This window comes from Hesperophylax consimilis, chromosome 3 (genome assembly GCF_061612785.1).
Source record: "Hesperophylax consimilis isolate HC1 chromosome 3, BYU_Hcon_1.0, whole genome shotgun sequence".
Taxonomy (NCBI): domain Eukaryota; kingdom Metazoa; phylum Arthropoda; class Insecta; order Trichoptera; family Limnephilidae; genus Hesperophylax; species Hesperophylax consimilis.
Genome location: NC_142838.1, coordinates 36,005,400 through 36,026,697, shown reverse-complemented (window position 1 = coordinate 36,026,697; position 21,298 = coordinate 36,005,400). Strand labels below are relative to the sequence as shown.

General features: G+C 36.0%; 1 protein-coding gene across 6 annotated transcripts in view; it reads left to right on the top strand.

The window, feature by feature from the left end:
- The window catches only part of LOC149425361 (oxysterol-binding protein-related protein 1), an 80,771-nt gene extending 61,423 nt beyond the window's left edge, over positions 1-19,348 (top strand). For all 6 annotated transcript variants that reach the window (XM_089650583.1, XM_089650585.1, XM_089650584.1 and 3 more), the window contains 6 exons: positions 5,328-5,586; positions 6,548-6,754; positions 8,151-8,388; positions 8,512-8,640; positions 11,255-11,478; positions 17,328-19,348. In XM_089650583.1, coding sequence (XP_089506709.1) covers positions 5,328-5,586; positions 6,548-6,754; positions 8,151-8,388; positions 8,512-8,640; positions 11,255-11,478; positions 17,328-17,436 — 1,166 coding nt within the window. In that variant the 3' untranslated portion in view covers positions 17,437-19,348. The remainder of the gene's footprint in view (positions 1-5,327; positions 5,587-6,547; positions 6,755-8,150; positions 8,389-8,511; positions 8,641-11,254; positions 11,479-17,327) is intronic.
- The last annotated feature ends 1,950 nt before the right edge of the window (positions 19,349-21,298 follow it).

The following is a 21,298-nucleotide window of genomic DNA, read 5'->3' as shown; positions in this document are numbered from 1 at the left end:
AGGAAGGTGGGGAAGTACCTACCTGGCTCTTCAGATCTGTTAACCAAACACGGCTAAAGCCATTTCAAGAATGGTGATCTTTCACCAGGGCGATATTTAGGATGGATTGTTTCACGGAATTTTAACGATTCTTCAAATTTCAAAGTTAAAAATCAAGTTCTGTGAAAGTTTTAATTTTTTATTTTATTTAATAATTAAACAGTTTACAATGTATAATAATATTTGCTAACAATGATATATAAAAATTAGTTTTCACATTTTTTTTTTGAATTTTTTGATGTTACTCTTTTATGGAAGCAGATGCTTGTGTTTAAAAGAGATGCTGAGATAAAATAAAAATAATAAAAACATATCCTCAAAATTCGCAGAACATCTCTTGGTGAATAATCATACCCCACTTAACAACAAGGGTCCTAAACCATTGCATATAGAAAAAAAGGGCATTAGATTAAATTTACTTGAACAATTAGAAATCAATAAACGAACGAATAACCCAAATTTAACACTAATTAATAAAGTACGGAAAATAATTTACTCACCACTTCTCAGTATTTTCACAAAACCCAAGCAGTATAATGCACCCAAATAATTCATAGCAATAAAGTCATTAGTAAATAATTAAGAACTCATTACCATTTACTGAGGGGAAAACATAGATTGGTTTAACCAACAATAGATCATGTCATCGGTGTAACCAGTAATAAATCAATGTATGCACCTTCAAAATTTACATTTGAAATAGTATAAATACGTCGTCTCAATGTGGACTAACCACAGTTTGAAAATGGCCTTGTAAGCCGAAACAGCTGTCACAATAATAAAAAACTAAAACACTTGCAGAACTTAATAATAATATTATCAAATTTAATCTAAATTAAATTTATAAAAAAAATTAAATGGAGTTCTACGAATTAAACACAAAAACAATAAATAAGTTGAGTTGGATAATCTCTCGGTTTTTCAATATTATTTTAACAATCAGACGTTGTACAATCAAGTTCTGTTATTATTTAAATATAGACCGGTTGTGTCACAGTACTTAGATAACAACAGAACTTGAATAGGACTATCATAGAATTTGAATATTGACGAATTGTTCAAATTCTATGAATTAACCAGTCCTTAGTACACAAGTACATTAGCTATACATTATTTTATGCTATTATTGAAATGTGGGATAGCACATTTAATTAAATAATATTTACTTGCGCATGCCAGGATTCGAACCCTGAACTCCGGATTCGTAGTCGAGGACCTTACCAAGCCTTGACCTTCCTTGAGAATCTGGGTAGTTTTGTTCTGACAACATGGACAAAGAGCTGCACAATGAAACTTGCAAAAATTGTGTAAATTCCCATTTCTCTAACACCAATTTTGACCAGAAAACATTGGAATATTAATGATGTTTTAATTTGTATAATTTTATTGAACCATAATATAATTACTTGTATAACAAACGATAGCACCGCGCAAACAAATAGCGTGTAGATCGTAGAATTTTAAGTACCTAAATAAAATATTTTTTAAATTACAAAAAATGTAAGGTTTGTCAATTTCTATAAACTTTGCTGATGTCAACCGAATTTTTGTATATCAAAGAGTCAACTTTTCCGCACCCTAGTATGGCTGTTCGAAACTAAAATCTTTACCTTTTTCGACCCAGTCTAATGTTCAAAGCTTTCAAATGGATAGCCGCTTACAGATATTAGCAACACAACATGCAATGCAACAATGGTCGCAACCATCGATATACACGGTGTCCGGAAACTCGTAGTACAAGCGGGAAACTGGAGAATCTACACCACATGGGGAACCCAAAAAAACATAAAGTTTTTTGATTTGAGCATTTTCAAAAAAAAAAAAAAAACCAAAAAAAAATATTTTTCGGCTATTTTAGGGTTAAAGTTTTTTCTGGTGTTAAGAGTTGAATAACAGATGTTTTAACCCTGCAGAGCAGAAATATTTTATGATTACACCGGGTTAAATGAAGGGTGATTTCAAAATAATGCTTCAAATCCGAGTTTCTTCATTTGTTTTACTTTCAAATAGTTTTAATTAGTTGGGTACTTTGATCTTCAGTAATAATTTATAAGAATTTGATTAAAAAAAAAAAAAAAAAAAAAAAAAATCAACTTCAAACTCGATTTACTCGATAACGAAAGCTCAAATAAAAAAAAAGTGGGTGTGTCAAGCCTACGCAAGACAGAAGTGAAACTTCTAGTTTCAGCTGATGCTTGGCGTGGCGCAGTTCGCTGGTGTCTGAGAGAGAGGAAAGAAGAGAAGAGAGAGAACGTTCGTGAGCGGCTCCCCCACCTCAACAAGGTTTCACTTCAAAAATGCCACAGCCGAGAATCGAACCTCGCTTAACTGATTGAAAGCCAACCACGCTGAGCACCAACTGTAAGCAAAGCCGCATAAATTGATTATATTATGTAGGTTCTGAAAATATGAGAGCTTGTTATGTTTTATAATGTTACCTACATCACACCCAAAATATAATATATTTTTAAAAATAATGTACAATGTACAGAAATAGAATCCCACACAAGATCGCGTAGTGCGCTCTAGCGAACGGATATTTTATCAGAGGGAGATAGTTTTAATTTTTTTTTCTGTAAATTATTACATATTATCAAAATAAATAAATTAATTAAATAAATGTAATACAATTATCATAATATACGGATTAGATAATAATTTTAATCCAACACAATAACGCAAAGCGCGCTCTAGCGGAGTAATGTTTTATCACAGTGAGATAAGTGTTTTTATTATTTTGCAATATTATTTTCTTTTAAAAAATGTTCTGACCTACTAAAAAATAAGATATTGAATGAAAAAGGCGTTAAAAACAAAAAAATAATGTGCGATGGCCGAGAATCGAACTCGGATCAACTGCTTGGAAGGCAACTATGCTGACCATTACACCACCAACGCCAGTTGTCGGGATGAGCTAAGAAGCATTTATATGTTACTTCAAAACTTTGACTAGATCAAATGAACTTTAATCGGTGGTCCCGCATTTTCGTTTCGGTCATGAGTCGGTTTTACTCCGGTCCTCGAAATTGCATGACGCGCGTAAAGAAGTTTCACTTCAAAAAAATATATACTACAAAATCGACTCCAAATGTGATGTAGATTCACCAGTTTCCCGCTTGTACTACGAGTTTCCGGACACCCTGTATATATTAACGATAGATTAGCCCTCTCATACCTAATTTAAATCTAAAAATAGCACGTAATTTAACAGTAAAAGTAATTTCGTAATAAAACTTCCCATCGAATTCCGATGCCTCGCTTCGAAAGGCTAGATATAAATGCAAGTTCCCAAAAATATAAAACATAGCACGAAGTTTTCGCTCAAATCTCATGTTGTAATTTTATCCGCCAATAGCAAGCCTGAAAGGTATCGCGTCAAAAGATATAGAGATGAAGTGTAAAAACATACGCGAAACCAACGAAGATCGTTTATTTTGTGGCAAAAGTGTTGTCGTAATTTGTTGCGTGACCAAGTTGTCTTGCTAGAAAGAAATGTAGGTTTTTTCAATTGTTACTTTAATCGATATGCCGCGGCCGCCTCGAAGCTATTTAAAGGTTTTTTTTAATATTCATATAATTGATTAAATTGTCAATGATAAAGTACGCCAGAGTCCCTACTTAAAATATTGCTAACCGCCTCAAATTCATGTTGGAAAAATGATCTTCACAAAGTTAATCTATTGAGCGTTGGGACGAACATGCTGGAAGACAAATTTTCTCCGTGCAGTGGTCTGCACAAAAGGTAAAAAGCAATGATTTTTCCGACCTTTCGACTGGGAGATATTGCACTTTTTTATAAATGTTTTTTTTTAAACCAAGATTTTTGGTTTCGTTCTTAATTTTAAGGTTAATAAATACTTGGTCGATGGTTGCAAGAAATTACCATAGGATGTAGGGTGTATATTGCTGTGCGCACGAATACCGCACCGAACAGGCATGAACACTATGCTAATTTGTTGCATTACATGTTGTGTATATCTACGCGGCTCAAAGCTTTTCACTGATTTATTTATTTACTGGAAATTGCAGAAAATTATTGGCTTAAAACACCTTTATTGGCCTTATTTATGATTGCCTCAATAGTCGTTGCCTCCATATTACTATTATTACCGTCTACACGGCTAGACATAGTAAACCGAATTATTTATTCTTTGAAGAATCAGAAACAATAAATTGAGTGGCCAAAGAATAACCAGAAATTAGAGATTTCTTTGTCAGTGCCTAATTTTAGACCATCAGAAAATTATACCCCCTTACAAAGTAGTCAGTTGGGGAGATTGGCTAATAATACATGAGCTTGTTTACAATACGGTTTGATTACCGAGCTTTTTGACATTCTTGCCTAATGAAGTCTGAGCTTAATTAGACGTCTGTATAATTAGTGTCGTTTTATCTCCGATGTTGTCAGGTTTACTGATTGAGTCAGGAGTAGATTGAACCATTTGGTGAGCCAACTCGCATTACCGATAAGGTCGTCTCCTATTTTTTTATGAAAATGTATTATATTTTAAATGTATTGTATCATATAAAAAAGGAAGAAAGGAGAACTCTTAATTTTAAAAAAATAATATCAAATACAAATAACAAAAAAAACAAACCACACAAAAACAAAACACAAATAAAAACAAAAACATAACAAACAAACAAACAAAAAAAACAAAACAAAAAGACAAAAAAAATACAGTTTCCCCTATGTTTTAATTTATTGCACGTTTTAATCCTTTAGTAAATGTATCTCCCTATTATTTTCATAAGTATGGTGAACAAAAGGCAGTTAACTTTATTATCTAATTAATTATGTTATTATATTCTTTCACTTCTCTCCCCTTTTTTGTACATAATAAATAACAAAAAAAAAAAAAAAAACAGAACTTCAAATTTTGATGTCAAATATTCTTCCTCTTTCAATATCTGCTTCTACTAAATATGTAAATAATATGCAATGCAACCAACAGTTACCAACCTTTATGTGTTAACCCTTTATTATTAAGTACATGTATCTCTTATTTTATTACTATTATTATTTTAATAAGTTTGATTATCAAACATCAACTCTTATTATAAAGGTTATAATCTATTTTTTATTTTTTATTATTTCTTTCCCTTTCTTTTCTTCTCTTATTTGCTACTTGTATCTTATGTTGTACAAAATAGGTATGTTCAAATTATCTCTGTCCTTAAACGGGATTTTCTCCTAGGTGGACAGACTAACATTTTTAAATGAATAACAGTACTAAATAAAAAAATAAAAATATTATCTGCCATACTCACAGGGTGTTTATTGTCAGGTTTCGCAGTGAGCGCTCTGGCCTCCAACCGTGAGCGCCTTGGCAAGCCCTTCAACCCGCTGCTGGGAGAGACGTACGAGCTTCAGCGGCCTGAGTTCCGCGCCGTGGCTGAGCAGGTGTCGCACCACCCGCCCGTGTCCGCCTTCCACGCCGACAGCCCGCACTTCATCTTCCACGGTTACGTTCACCCCAAGCTGCGCTTCTGGGGCAAGAGCGTGGAGATACAGCCCAAGGGGCAGGTCACTGTGGAACTGCCCAGGTGAGAAATTCCTCTGCTCATGCCGTGCCTCCAGGGGCATCGCGATAATTACTACTGCCTGTGTGCGAAAATAGAAATAAACTGCCTAGCTGTTTCGCAGAAATACATATATGACAAACTTATCAGATGGCCATTCTGCGCAATTTTATTTTTTTGACATTTGAAAGGACCATAATACTTTATGAGGATAATGTTGAGCGTAAATGATTTTGTAGCGGGTATCAAAAACATAATAATCTTACTTCTTGCTACTGTGCGTTCTTCTCATTTTAGCTTCCTAATAGTGTGGAATTAAATTAGAAGTTCATATCCCACGAACAATTAATAATCAGGACAATATCCAATCATATTTTGGTTACATTTCTTCCATTTTATCTTCTTGTTTAATATGGCGATTTTTATTGTGACATTAACTAGCGCAGATCCGTGAAAAATCACAATAATCGAATAATTCGAGTCTGATTTGAGTGATGAACATTAAGGCCCAGTTTTTTTGCAGAAATTCATGACAAAGTCATCAAATCGCCATTCAGCACCATTTTCCTTTTTGACAGTTGAAAGATTCCCATTGCAATGAGGTGTATAATAGATTATATTCCTTTCAAAATCAGTGTAAAATGTTGTACCCATGTGGGAAGTAGAAAGAGGGTTGTGGCGGCTGTCGATATCGCCCGAATCCTTTCGTCCGCGAACGAAATTAACGACTCATTCGCCGGTGTCCGCCCGTCATGCTACTACCCGGAATATTTGGGTTATTTACGCGCCAACTTTAAGCGCTCCTTGAGTTTTTTTATATTCAGAATTTAATTTATTTTCGGCCTTTAATGGGAGCCTTTCAAACGTCAAAAACACAAAATGGCGCGGAATGGTCATTTGATGACAATGTTACATTTTAATTTCTGCTAAACAACTGATCCTAATTCCTGTCTAAGTATGTGACTAATGGTTAGATGCATTGCAGATGGGGGGAGGCATACACATGGAGCAACGTGAACTGCTGTGTGCACAACATCATTGTGGGCCGGCTGTGGATGGAGCAGTACGGCAGCATGGAGGTGGTGTGTCACTCGCGGGGCTCCCCGGGTTTGCGCGCGCAGCTCTGCTTTAAGCCCGCCGGCTGGGCCTCTAAGGACCTGCACCGCGTCGAGGGGTTCATCTTTGATCACAAGTAAGTCATCCATTCTTCTGTCTCTTACGCCGAGAAAATTTTATAGTATAATTGCAGAATTCAGCTTCAGCCATGCTTAATATGCAATTTTTTTTAAATAACATTTGGTTTCGGGATTTGGTCGGGGGAGATGGTAAAAGATGAATTAATATTTTTTTTTTTAAGTTCTAAATTTCACATTTATTACTTCTCGCAGATTTTTTAATTACTTTTTACAAGCAATTTATTTGTACAAAAATATTTTATAACAGTTAGGAAATACACATTCATTATTAAAATAACCCAAACTAACAACCTATTTTGTGCATGTTTTTTCATTCCCCAATGTGAATAGTTATTTCTCATGGTAATTAAGTTGAAACGAAGTGTTATTTAAAAAAAGGGTATCTTTATAATTTTTTTGTAATATTATTATTTATCACGCAAAATATTTTTACTTTAAATTTATTGTGTATTATTTACATACTCACATACGCAAATACTTCGTTTTGCGACTCTGCCAAAATACTAAATAACATCACAACTGCCATTCTACAAATAATTCAATACTCCTCGTACACCAACACTAAACCAGCAAAATCAAATACACTTATCGTCATCTACTTACAAAACTAAATTTTAAATTAACTGCATACAATTTTTTTTTTCTTTCTTTATTTTAATAATAGAAGATACAATATAATAAAATAATACATAACAATCTTAATTAACTAATTACAATTCCCGGTTAGTGGAGAATTATTCTCGAGTCTAAGTGGGTAGTTAGTCAATTTACTAATTTTTTTATTATTATTATTATTTTTAATATTCTCCCATAATTAGCAATTGCTTGTGGTGTATGGGATGAGGTATTATTTGTAGTTTTTTAGATTGCATATTCAACTTATTACCTAGCAACCTAAAACTTCCAGTAACACACAAAAAAAATATTGGCAAAAGTTCGTAAAGGATAATATTTTCTCAGCAGCTTTACCAGTGACACAATCGATCTTTAGAACCCTCTAACTTCTGTATATCTTTATGTATGAAATATTTATATTATATATTCCCATTTAAATTGTATTTTTAGAAAAATATTTTTCTTTCAATTGCATAATGTTGTCTTTCCCGAATTGAGTTTTATTCATCTCATTGGAATAATTTGTTATAAATATTGTTTTTATTTTGTAATATATTATCACTTAAATAAATAAAATTAAGTGTCATTTTAATAGAGAGACATGAATTTAGAATAGAAGTGTTCGCAGTAACTTTTTAACCTTCTCCTTTCTTAAACATAGATTTCCTTCTGCCTCATAACACTACTTTAACTTTGAGCAGTGGTGGGTATCACATAAAAAATTGTATATTATTTGATGATGTGAAATTATGAAATTATTTAATATAACCCTTTCAGCAAGAAGAAGATAAACTTCCTGTATGGCAAGTGGACGGAATTTATAAAGTGCTGCGACATGCCCTCGTACGAGGAGTGGTGCCGCGAGCAGAAGCGCTCGGAGGAGGGTGCGGGCGGCAGTGGCGAGGGCGGAGCGCGCGGCGGCCAGGGCGACTCGCCCGCGCACACTCCGCGCCGTGTCCTCGCCAAGCTCAACAGCCTCAAGGTGGGCGCCTTCAAGAGCGTCTCACTGCAGGAGGTAAGGGACTCTTACCATAATGCTTTATTCAGAATGTCTTAACAAAAATCTGATGCTAAATTTATGTGAACATTTTAGTTATTGGATTATTATTTTAAAAGCATGTTATGTTACATGTAACAGTCAGATGAACCTCCCATCCCAGAGCCGGCAGACGGTGAGATTCCCAAGTCTGACAGCACCTACTCGCTGGACATCCCAAATTCCACCACGCTGTGGGAGGCAACACCGCGCCCTGACAATAGCAGTGAGGTGAGCATCTACCCACAAATCAAATGCACTTTCATTCATAAGTCGTAGCAAAACATGATCAGAGTCAAGAAAGCATATCCGACCTTCTTGCAACAATCACACAATGATTTACTTTGAAATAGGAGACCAAGGAAAGCTTTTCCAATTAAAAACACATTAATTGATTTAATTAATGTCTCTTTAATTGAAGTCTCCCAAAGTTAAAATTTAAGACACATCATAAAAATATTAACATACTGCGGCTGGGAAAGGTAGTTCTACCTCATTTCAATGGCAGAAAAGACGGAATTATTCAATGTTTTCATATGAATATTATACACCAATCTCTTTGTAAAGGTCCCAACTATATCTACATAACTATTGAATCGTAATGCAAGTCTTCTTTTATATTTATCTTCGTGTCTTTCGTTTACATTGGTATTTTAACAAAAGGATCGTATGCTATTTGTTATTGTAATAATTCAATTCCTGGAATGAGGGTTTTTATGATCGTGAAACTATTATTATACTCTTTCTGTTCCGCACCCATTGTGGTTAATTGAGTTGCATTTCAAATAATATTCGATTTACTTTTATAGCTTGGGTATGCTGAGTTACTACGTACAATTTTTTATTAAAATAAATTATTTTCGAAGATATAGCGATCTAAAACAAATTGAAGAAATTCATCCTGGACTTTTCTTTTCGCCCGGAGACAGCGTAGCGCCAACGCAAAAAATACCCGTCAAAAATGTGTTAAGAGCTTTAACTCTTTGCACGCGGCCGTGTCAAGTGTTGTTACGGCAAAAAGTCCATACTCATACGCGGCTGTATCAACAGTTGATACGGAAACTTTGAATGCCGATATTCCAGCGGTCTTTCGACATAAATTTATTTCCCGCTCGCTTGAACATTCGTAGAACTATCACGATGCTGACATCTACAAGAATTTCTCGAAAATAAAATTGTATTTCATTAAAAAACATCGATAATCAAGTGAGCCTCTTTGCGCCTTCGAGTGCTATAGTTTACAATTTTGTCAACGGATGGCGTTAGTCCAATTTTGTTATTATATTATGTGACATAAAATTTAACCACTCAGAACATTAGAACGTCAAAAGACGTAAATATGATAATAGCGGTCAAGACATTAGAACGTCTTTTCACGTAAACGCGCGAGATTTTACAAAAATCGATTTATTTCCATCACTAGTATACGGATTGCCATGATTTAAAAAACAGAGTATCGATAACAAATAACGCTACGCGTGTCTGTATTCGAGAATATCTATGGAACGTAGAGGTGCATTATCTAAGTCGATTGGATCTGTCATCTTGTTCGTTCATAATTTATTGCGTTTCTAAATAATTTATTAAAAATATTTTAGTTTGGACGGTTAATATTTTGAGGTGACTAATAGTTTTTAATTATATTTCTTCAATATATAAAGTGTTATTTCTTTATGATACTCAGAAAAAAGTACATTTTTCACAGCTTTGAAATAATGGTCAGCGATTTTTACATATTTTTGACGTTTTCAGAAAATGTATATTTAGAAACGCAAATATTTACGTATAACAATACAATACGATAGTGAATTTCATAATCTTTCCAAAACATTTTTTAGAATGAGGCTACGTTTCCCAAAACGTGAGTTATGAGGCTATTAACAAAACTCGTAAATATCACAAAAATTTTCACGTTTTGACAGTTCGCAAAGGAACACAAAGTAAATAATAGTCTTTGTCCGAGAGGTTAAGTGTTCAGTTTTAGAAAAAGTTTTCATAACTAAAAATGATAAGTGCTCATGGTGTCCCACTTGTGTCTATCAACGCAGTGGCCTAAGTACACACACGCCGAGTGAATGGCGGGACCACATTCAAAAGATACGGTACGTCTTTTATATTTTTGTTTTTATAAACATCTAAGAGAGTTGACACGCGAGGATTTGTTATCATATTGTGGAAAATAATCTGTTCTGTCTATATAGTCCAATAAATCATGCCAGAATGCTTTAATTTGACATTTAATTGCGTGCATAGGTATTTGAAAATATGTACTGCGTACGGGTAAAGATAAAACGGAGCAAATTAACGCGGTTAAAAAGGAACTAAAATTACCAAGATTAAAAGAAAGAAGAGACATGGGTAATTTGATTAAAACTTTCTATCTGGTGATTATAGTTGCCCTGGTATTCAATAAATCTTCATCACCAAAACAAACGTAAATCTCTAAAACCCAATATTTTTTTAAATACACATTTTGCATTCAAGATAACACTTACTAAGAAAATAATAAAAAAATTACAAAACACCTTTTGCATCCGATTCTAGAAGACACTTCCTTGCAAATAGAGTAGCGGAAGCATGAGACCAACTTCCATATGTCTATGATGCTACTACATACAAATATAAATCAATTTAAAGCTCGATTGGATTCTCATTTAGAGAGAAGAAAGGATAAACCTATTTTTTAATTTAAAATAACATATATGAGCGCAGTAGCAGAATGCTGCCTGCTCATTGTTAGTAATAACAAGGAACAAAAATTTTTTTTTTTTTTCAACTTCTCTTCTCGCTTGTGCAAATTATGGATTTAACGATGAATTAAAGTTATTATATATAACTGTTGCAGTACTATCAGTTCACTTCGTTTGCCATGGCGCTTAACGAGCTGGAGGCGAGCCACGGGCGCGATGGCGCGCGGTTGTGCCCCACGGACTCGCGCCTGCGCCCCGACGTGCGCTTCCTGGAACGCGGCGACGTTGATGGTGCGGCCCGCGAGAAGACGCGTCTGGAGGACAAGCAGCGCGCCTGTCGCAAGCACGCTAAAAAACATCCGCAAGGAAGCGCCCCCAGGTTGGTCACATGTTTCACAACACAACAATTACTTGAATTTTTTGGCTATACAAATATTTCTATTAACAAGGACTATTGTGTCCATTTGTTTTGCTTATTTAGAATGAGGCAATTGAAGTGAGCGTAAACTTAAAAAAGAAAAAAAATTCTGTACGCCATTTTTTTTTTTTTTTTTTTTATATTTACTCCACACAGGAGGCCCTGAAGAAAATAATTTCCCTCGGGGCCTATGTCATCTTTGGGGATGCTGTGTGGAGGGTCTTTTTTTGGAGAGGAAGGAGTGAACATGGGTCTTGAAGAGTCCCATGTTGTAGGAGGGAGGAAACACAGAGGCCGGCAGTTCGTTCCACAGCCGAGCTGTTGAACTTAAGAACGAATCGTAGAAGCGACCCGTTCTCATGTGACAAGTGTCAACTGTGTACAAATGTTGGGCGCGCGTTTGGCGTGTATCCCGACTACGCACCGGTGCCGAAGGGATCAATGACGCTAGTTCCTCAGAGCATCTTCCATTGTAATACCGATAGAACAAGGACAGCATACCTACTTGACGCCTGTGCTCTAAAGATTGCAGTCCGTTTGTTAAGATTGGGGAATCTATCAAACGGACCGCCCGTTTCTGCACAGAGTCAAGGGTTTTTTTCAGGTATTTTGGGGCTCCAGACCAGAGATGGCTGCCAAATTCGACAGTAGGGCGCACTTGCGATTTGTACAGGGTGAGCAGTTGTGTACTATTAAAGTATCTGCGGGCCCTGTACAGTACGCCCAGCTTCTGAGAGGCCAACTTTACTCTGGCTTCGATGGAGCCCCCGTACCTGAGCTGGTCACTTATAGTTACACCAAGCATATCAATGGAAGGCCTGTTCGGAAGATTGCTTCCGTTGAAGGAGACTAGATTATCATTTGGATCCCTTTTAGACGTAATCAGACAGGATTGGGTCTTTGAAACATTAAATTCGACGAGATTATTTTTACCCCAGGAGGAAATACTCTCGAGATAACCGTCCATTCTCTGCTTCAAAGCCCTCCGAGCCGTTGGAGTTTGTGTGCCCTTTGGGGGCTTGTCAAACAAAAAGCTATCATGAACTGTACTGTCATCCGCGTAACAATGAATCGGTGCACATGTCAAAAGGTCATTGATGTGCAACAAAAACAAAGTCGGAGACAGAACCGATCCCTGTGGGACGCCAGCATTTATGGAGTGCGAGGAAGAGGTGAAACCGTCAGCAACCGCCTGAATCGACCTATCCCTTAAAAAGTCAGCAATCCACGTACACAGGGATGCGGGAAGTCCGTAAGAATGCAATTTGTTGACAAGTCCTCGGTGCCAGACCCGGTCAAAGGCCTTGGATATGTCTAGTGCGACCGTTTGGGTCTCACCGTGACGTTCCAGGCACCGCCCCCAAACATGCGTCACATACGCGAGAAGATCACCGCACGAGCGGTTCCGCCGGAATCCGTATTGACGGTCGTTGATAATTTTGTTCTTCTCGAGGTATGTGAGCAGTTTGTCGTTTATCACACGTTCCATCACTTTGGACAGAACTGATGTGATCGCTATGGGGCGGTAGTTGGCCGGGTTGGAGCGGTCACCTTTCTTGGGAATAGGGTGAATGACCGCTTTTTTCCAACCAGATGGCACAGTGCCACACTTCAGGGACATTTTGAAGAGCTTTGTCAAAACTGGAACTATTTCCGCAGCACACCTCTGCAATACCAGGGCAGGTATTCCATCAGGTCCACTAGCTTTGTTAACATCGAGCCCCCGTATGACGTGGAGTACATCCCGATGCCGGATCCTCAGCTTTTTCATATAGAAGCCGCAGTGAGGAACCGACGGCGGAACAGCACCCCCGTCGTCGAGGGTCGAGTTTTCCGCAAACATTTTCCCTAATAAGTTAGCCTTTTCGGTGGCGGTGTTTGCTAGTGAGCCGTCAGGTCTGGTAAGAGGTGGCAAACTGGGTTTGCAAAAATTTCGACCTATTGAGCCCGCAAGCGACCAGAATGCTCTGCTGCCATGCGGGCAGGCAGCCAGCTTTTTGCTGATCTGCAGGTCGTGTTCGAATTTTGACCTATTGATGATTCTCTTGCATTCCTTTGCCGATTTGTTGTATGCTGATCTGCTTTCGGGCGTTCGAGATGTGTTGTAGGCTCGGTAAGCCGCGTTTTTTCGTCGGACTGCTTCGGAGCATTGTCGACTGAACCACGGCTTTGAGCCCACACCAGTTTCTTTAGTAGTCGATTGTATGAAGCCATCCATCGCCGATTTGATGACTTCACCAATCTCCTGGGCACATCTTGAAGGGTCCGAAGTCCGAAAACAAACAGCTGACCACGGAAAAGCGTTGAAATGGGCCCGCATACCGAACCAATCTGCTGACCTATAGTGCCACACTTTTCTCCTCAGCCTCTCATTGGTTGGTCTGAGGCTAACGGGGATTGATGTCGTCACTAGGCAGTGGTCAGATGATCCCAGAGGCGCTGTGACGTCAATCTTATAACCGTGTGGCACAGTAGTTAAGAATAGGTCTAACAGATTGGAGCGGTGAGTCTGGACATCAGGAACCCTTGTAGGCTCCTGAACCAATTGCTCTAATCCGTAGCAAATGGCAAAGGATTCCGCCTGTCGGCCAGCCGAGTCCGTTGGGCCTGAGAACTTCAACCATGGTTCGTTATGAACGTTGAAGTCCCCCAGAACAATAAACTCGGCCGAAGGGTAGCGGGGCAAGAGATCATCAATAGTATCGCTCAAATGTTTGAAGAGCTCGGAAGTGTCTGATTCGCTATGGTTCGGTGAGCGGTATAGACATGCGTAGAATCTTGCCGTACTGGCAAGATTGACGCGCACCCACATTACGTCGAATCTGGAGTTTTCCAGACTCAATAGTCGCACACAGTTGACGTCAGCTCGACTATAGAGGCAGACTCCTCCTTTCAGTCGGAATTTGCTTGCGAGGGTAAAGCCCGGGCAGTCCAGATAGGAGGAGTCTGGCGGCTCGGCTATCTGAGTTTCGGATAGGAAAAGAAGGTTGGGACGTTGGGACAAAAGATGGTGATGGACGGAATTTAAATTTGTGTGCAGGCCGCGAATGTTGGCAAAATTTACCAGCAGTTTTGGCCCGCACCGGGGACGCCTGCTACTCGCCGCTGTAACGATGTTAAAATTGTTGTGTTGTATGTTCATGAATTTTTTTTTTTTTTTTTTTTATAAGGGTAGGAGGTGAAAGGAAAGGTCTGGAAAGGAAAGGTATGAGGGGTGGGTAGGAATCTGGGGTTCAGGCTGTCCAGGAGTGATGAGCGTTTGGTTCCAGCCCACCCACTGCGGTGCTAGGCGATAGGCTGGGAGAGTCCGGCTGGAGAGGGCATCCAATGCGCCCCAAACGCTGCTGCTGGGTCCCCTCCGGTCACGAACCGGCACAACAGCAGTGGCGGGGTTTTTTCACTCGCTGATGGGGCAGCCCACCCTTAGTCGTGAGCCTGAGGGTCGGGCCCCTGTACTATCGAGCGGCCCGGACAGCGGTAACCGGTTGTAAAGGGTCTCCCTCAACCAGCATCTCCCAACCGGCCCGCCACGCAGAAGGTGGGCCGACGCACCCGCCACCAAGACCCGGGCAAACCTTAACCCATGAACCCGGGCACCCCTGCTAAGTCACCAAACGTAGCGAACCATAATCTAAATCATCAAAAATATTGATTTCGGTTGTGTGACTGTCCTGTGTAACTCTAATTCAGACGAACGATATCTTAATATAATATTTTAATTATCATTTTAAAAATTGGAACTGATGTGTCGAAAATTCAGACACAATTTGATAATTGCTCAAGAAAAAAATGCACACGAAAATTGTTGTTATTAAAAAGTTGCTGCTGTAAATATTTATTATTGTCCTTATTTATTTTATTTTTTATTTTTTATTCAATATAAAGTTTTTTTGCAGGTGTTTTTCGATGTCTGTCTCACTAGGATATACCTGTGTCGAGACAGACGTATTGGATACATAAATTAGTGTTTACATATTATTTGATACATATAATATTTCATTATATTAAATGACAAAAATAATAAATAATAATAATAAATGATAAATTGGTTAATCAGCATCTAGTTGGAGTACATACTTATAAAGAGGTTTTTATAATTTTTTTGATCTTGGATCTGTCTTGGCTGATGATCCAAGACTTGGTGGCTGATTTATATTTCAAAAAAAAATTGTTCAGTCTAATGGCTAGTGGGAGAGCATTATATAGCCTATTTGTTCTGATGTGTTTTTTACATAAAGCTTTCAGCTTCACAAATCCTACAATTATAATATCCCGTGTTTTTCCCAGGCCAGCACCAATGTTGTATAATTTTTTCACTGTGTGTGCGGTATATCAAATTATCTGTGCAAACTATTAAAGGAAGAAAGAGGCGAGCGCGTAAATACGCGAATTCACGAGTAGTTAAAATGAAGTAATCAAATCAATATACCAGTTACAGTTTTTAAATATGTAGATTATAAAAAAGTCCTTCAAATTGGAGTTCAGTAGGTTAATAATTGATTAACGATTATTTGTGTAGATATTGATGTATAATTTATTTATTCCGGTTTATGTGGATTCCTTATGGACCCATAAGGGAGCGGGGTAAAGCTAACAAACTAAAGACTGACAGTTTTTAAATTATGTATCGCCTCGAAAGGTCATGCATTATTTCTCAGATTCACATTAAAAATAGACGTACCTCTGCGTATACTTCTCACATATATACAAGCTAATAAATTAAATCACAAGTAAAAGACCTGCAAATAAGGGATTATTCATAAAGTTTTAGTTCAAAATACTTAACATGAGCGAACCCTTAGACCCTATCATAAAATATTGGTTATTTTTGTGTTCCTTTCCTTGGAGATGTGTGCGGTAGATGAAAACATTTGTGCGGACAATTTTTAACAGATGTTAAATTGCACACCTAACAGGGAACATTGGTTTATAAAGCTATATAGTTCACAAAGCATGCTTCCGTAGTAATATTCAGAGATTCCAAGATTGATGACTTTGTGTATGTAATATCCAGAGATTCTAAGATTGATGACTTAATGTGTATGTAATATTCAGAGATTCCAAGATTGATGACTTTCGGCCGTTGTTCCCAACATTTCGAACGATCAATCTCAGGGTCCGATCAGCCAAGTGATTTATTCAGTAACGTTCGATTCGCCTGTTTCCAAACATCTTTACTGTTGATTGCCTTAAGTGGCCATGCCCACTTTCATAGACAATAAAATGACATCAAAGTTAAAACTTTCAATGCTAAGTTAACATTGACAAATTAATTATTGTATTTATTATTAATGCATATATTTTTTTAAGTACTGTAATACGTAAACCGATATTAAATATTTAAGCGTATGAAATATGTTAAAAATAAAGTATTAGCTTGACTTTAATGCCACCGTGCCTTGGCCTCGCAAATATGTTTCACTCTGTAGACACTTTTTATAAGTAGTCATTTACTGAGGCAAGCTTAATCCAGTAGTTTGGCTTCCTTAAATTGGTTGATCACTCAGTTTTCATTTTTCCGTTGGAAAGAGCATAGTTGTGCGTTTGAGCAGTGTTGAGCCAAAATTTCGGCTCAGTAGTTGATCAGTAGGATTGGGAAGAACGGCCGTTAGTGTATGTAATATTTAGAGATTCTAAGATTGATGACTTAATGTGTATGTAATATTCAGAGATTCCAAGATTGATGACTTTGTGTATGTAATATTTAGAGATTCTAAGATTGATGACTTAATGTGTATGTAATATTCAGAGATTCCAAGTTTGATTGACTTAATGTGTATGTAATATTTAGTTTGTTTGTTATTTTGCAGGTGGTTCAGCCAAGGCAGCAATCCGTACACTAAGCAGGAAGACTGGCTGTACAACGGGGGCTACTGGGACAGAAATTACGAGCATCTCGCCAACATTCAAATCTTCTAAGCAACAGACAAATCTTTAATTTAAAGAAATCACCTTTAAAATTTTATAAATCTTCATTTTTAAATTTCGGGGATAAAGAATACCTGTGATTAAAGTGGTTCGTTTTAATTCACTGCCGATATTGAATATAATTGATATTTTTGCAAACATAATGAAGCTCAAATATGTACTACTTCTTATATTTTGATAAGCATATAATTTTTATCTTTACATTTTTTTTGTATACATCTGTTAAAATTGATATTATTAGCTCTATTTTGTGTATTTAACCAACCTAATCCTATTTTCATTAAATGCAAAAAAAAAACTATTGGAATCCCAGATTCGTATTTGGTTGGACCACTCTGGGTTTGAAGTGGTCAAGTGGAACGCTTTTTCCTTAACGCTGGTTGTGGCCATGTGCATTTTGAAGTTTGTGTACTTTCGCGTTGAATAACTTAGTGAAACAGTGTGCGCCTGTGTCCTCAAGATGTGTGCCAAATCATTAAATATCCATGTTATGAAGTAAAATTGAGATTACGTAATTAAACAAAGGTAAATAGGAAATCTAAATCTAAATTATTGTAATGTCCATGTCGATAAACGGGCACAAATAATGAAAAAAGTGTAACCGAATTTCAAAACATACTCATTCATTCCAGAATAATCTCTTGATACGTCTATCATCCATGAATGTGTAAAATTAATAGAGGTTTTAAAATAGGGATTGTTGTGTTGCAAAGTAACTAAAAATAAATAAAGTGTTATAATATATGTCATCTAACAATAATGGGTAACAAATAAAAAACAAGTGGAGTTAGGACGGGTTGTTTCATAGAATTTGAAATATTCATCAAATTTCAATGTCAATTTGCAAGTTCTGCGAATGTCCTATTCAATTTCTATTATTATATCATTATAGGCCAGTTATTTGACAAAACTGAAATAATAACAGGGCTTGAAAAGAACTTTCACAGAACTTGAAAATTAACTTTGAAATTTGAACAATTGTTCAAATTCTCCGAAACAACCAACCCGTCCTTAATATTTTCAATAAAAAGCTATGAAGAGTGGAAAGCAAACAGGATTTAAAAATGTTTACATTACATACTGAATTTTTTTGTCCAATTAATAATCTCAATTCCCCTATGATTTCAGTTGCTTGATTCCTGTAAATTGTGACGCATGATACTTTAAAAATTACTTTCCGAAAAAGTTTTAAAAGCATTCCATGAAGCATTTCTGTGATATGAATTTTTAGCCAAAAAATTATTGCTTCTCTAATCAAAATAACTATCTAAGGAGCAACAATAAAAAAGTTATACGCATTTTATATACACTGAATCGATGTGTACAATAATGTGGTCTCTTATTTTATTTTTTATTTTACAGTAAAATTAGTATTTATATCGATATCTCCAAAAATATCAAAGTGATGAGCTTTCAAAGTGTTACTTCGTAAAAATGTATGAAATAGTGTCCCAAGAGGTCACACGCAATAAATTCATAATTCGAATGGCAGTGTTGCATTACCGCTGCGCATGATCGATGATATCAAACGCTTTTTGTACGGACGCAAAAATCGACATTTTGACAGCTTACATCTTCGGTATTTAACAAAAATTTTAAAGGTTCTGTCATCAGCAAGCCCTAATTAATATGATACTTTCTAAAAAATTCTGAAATTTCATTATGGGAGATGACCTCTATTGGAATGATTAAATTATAATATTAACGTCATATATTAACCCATTGGCACATCAGAATGCTCCGCCTACCCTCTTAGAGAATTATTTACTTTAAATAATCAATTTAGCCAAACAGAGAACTGGGGAGAGTTCCGGTATGGTGGGTGATTCCAATGCATAAAGCAAAGTACATAACAGTGTCCGCCCATTCCATAATAACCAAGGTGACCAGAGTGGGGGGGGCGCAGAGAGGTCTTTTAAATTGCATTTTGCATGCCCTATTATAACACTATCAATTATTACTATTGAGGTTTTCAAAGGCATAACAGGAATGGTAATGTAAACATTCATTTCAGTTCCAGAGTGGACCAGTCATTTAGTACAATGATAATATTATTATGAAAATACCTCCTTTTCCAAGGGCGTATTTTTATCTCAAATGAATCATCTTAGCATTTTCCCATGAAAACATTCATTTAGCATTCCTTAATTAATTTCCAAGCGTGTAAAATAAATAAAATCTATATATATATATATATATATGTGAATTGTTGATAAACTGTTTCTTGTTTGCTTTGGACGACTCCTGCGAGACGATGCTTATTTACAAATAAATCAATATTCTAGTCTTAATTTAGCTTAAATTTTGCTGTCTAAAAGACAGATGTATTGAGAAGTATGTCAATTATGGGAATACATATACTCTAGCTTAAACTATTAAATAAATGTGATACGTCTGTTTTGAAGAATTTTCCCTGACAACCTCTTTATTTTATTTACTCATGTATATGTGTTTTGTTGAGAAATTATAAACCAAAATATTTTACTAAAATAAACCGATATTATATTATTTTATTTAAATAATCGATTCGTTAAGTTTTTTTAATACTATTTACTAAGAAAGCCTATTTATTATGAATTAAATATTAAAAATCTTTAAGAAATCATCTAGCGGTGTGAAATTTAAGCGGTGTTTTTTAAGAGTATGCACTATGTATGTAAGTACATAATATAAATATTATATTACATATTATTATGATCAAATGCTTGAGCAAGAAAAATCTCACAAATAATCTGCCGGGCCAAATTTGAAAAAAATTCTGGTTGACTTGATTGCCATTTCTAGATTAAATCCTAGCACAATGTTTGTTAAGACAATATTAGTTTCAAGATTTCTAATTGATGTATAGAAATAAAATATGTCTCAAATTACACAACTAGAGAGAATTAAATTCCATATAATTGTGTATAAAATCAAAGCTTGAAAAGCTTTTTTCATGGTACATTTTAAATTACATATTACAAATGTACCATCTATCGAATAGATGTACATTTGTACAAAAAGTAGTGCGGTAGAGTGGTAGATTGGAAAATATTTATTGTGTCATAATCATAGTTTGTATGCGATGAAATATTACTCAGAATAGTATAGTCAACTAAATGAGTGAAATTCCTAAAGTGCAAACTTTTCTTCAATACATAGCTGCACATACTGAAACTATTTTTTTTACCAAAAATTTAAATATCCACGTGTTGCTCATTTTTATTAAGAATATAAATACTGTATGTACTTACAAAGCTTATTTAAAGAATGTAGCGCGCTGCTACGTTCAACCTGATACAATAATCTCCTCTCTGGGCAACCATTACAAATAGACTACATATTAATGAAAACATATGTATAATTTCAGAATTTTTAAAATCAAAAATTAGATTTGAATATATTCATAGAAAGTATTCAAGTCCTCAATAATTTTGTTTCACAATAATTTTATTATCATTATTATTTAATAAGCAGGCAGCATTCTGCTGATGTGTCATTTCTGCTTTCACAATAAGTTTAACAGTAATTGAGATTATCGTATCAAAATATCTGTGGCTAGCTTCTAATGCTATATGTATGTATTGCTTCTAATGTATGGCGAGCGCCACACGCGATGCCCACTACATTATGAAAGTATTGCTCTCATGTGAGACCAGCTATAAAGGACCAATACAGTTTTCAATATATTTTTTTGCAATTTCGCTTCAAAATCGGAATAACTTCCAAATTCCAAAAGAACCTTTCGATTTCGAAAAAGGATTTTTCCATTTTCGGGGGCCAATGTTACGTTATAAAATCGCTTTTAAAAAAATCTAAACTTGCTATAAAGAACAATTCTACATAGGCCTCTTGAAATTTAAAAACTGACATT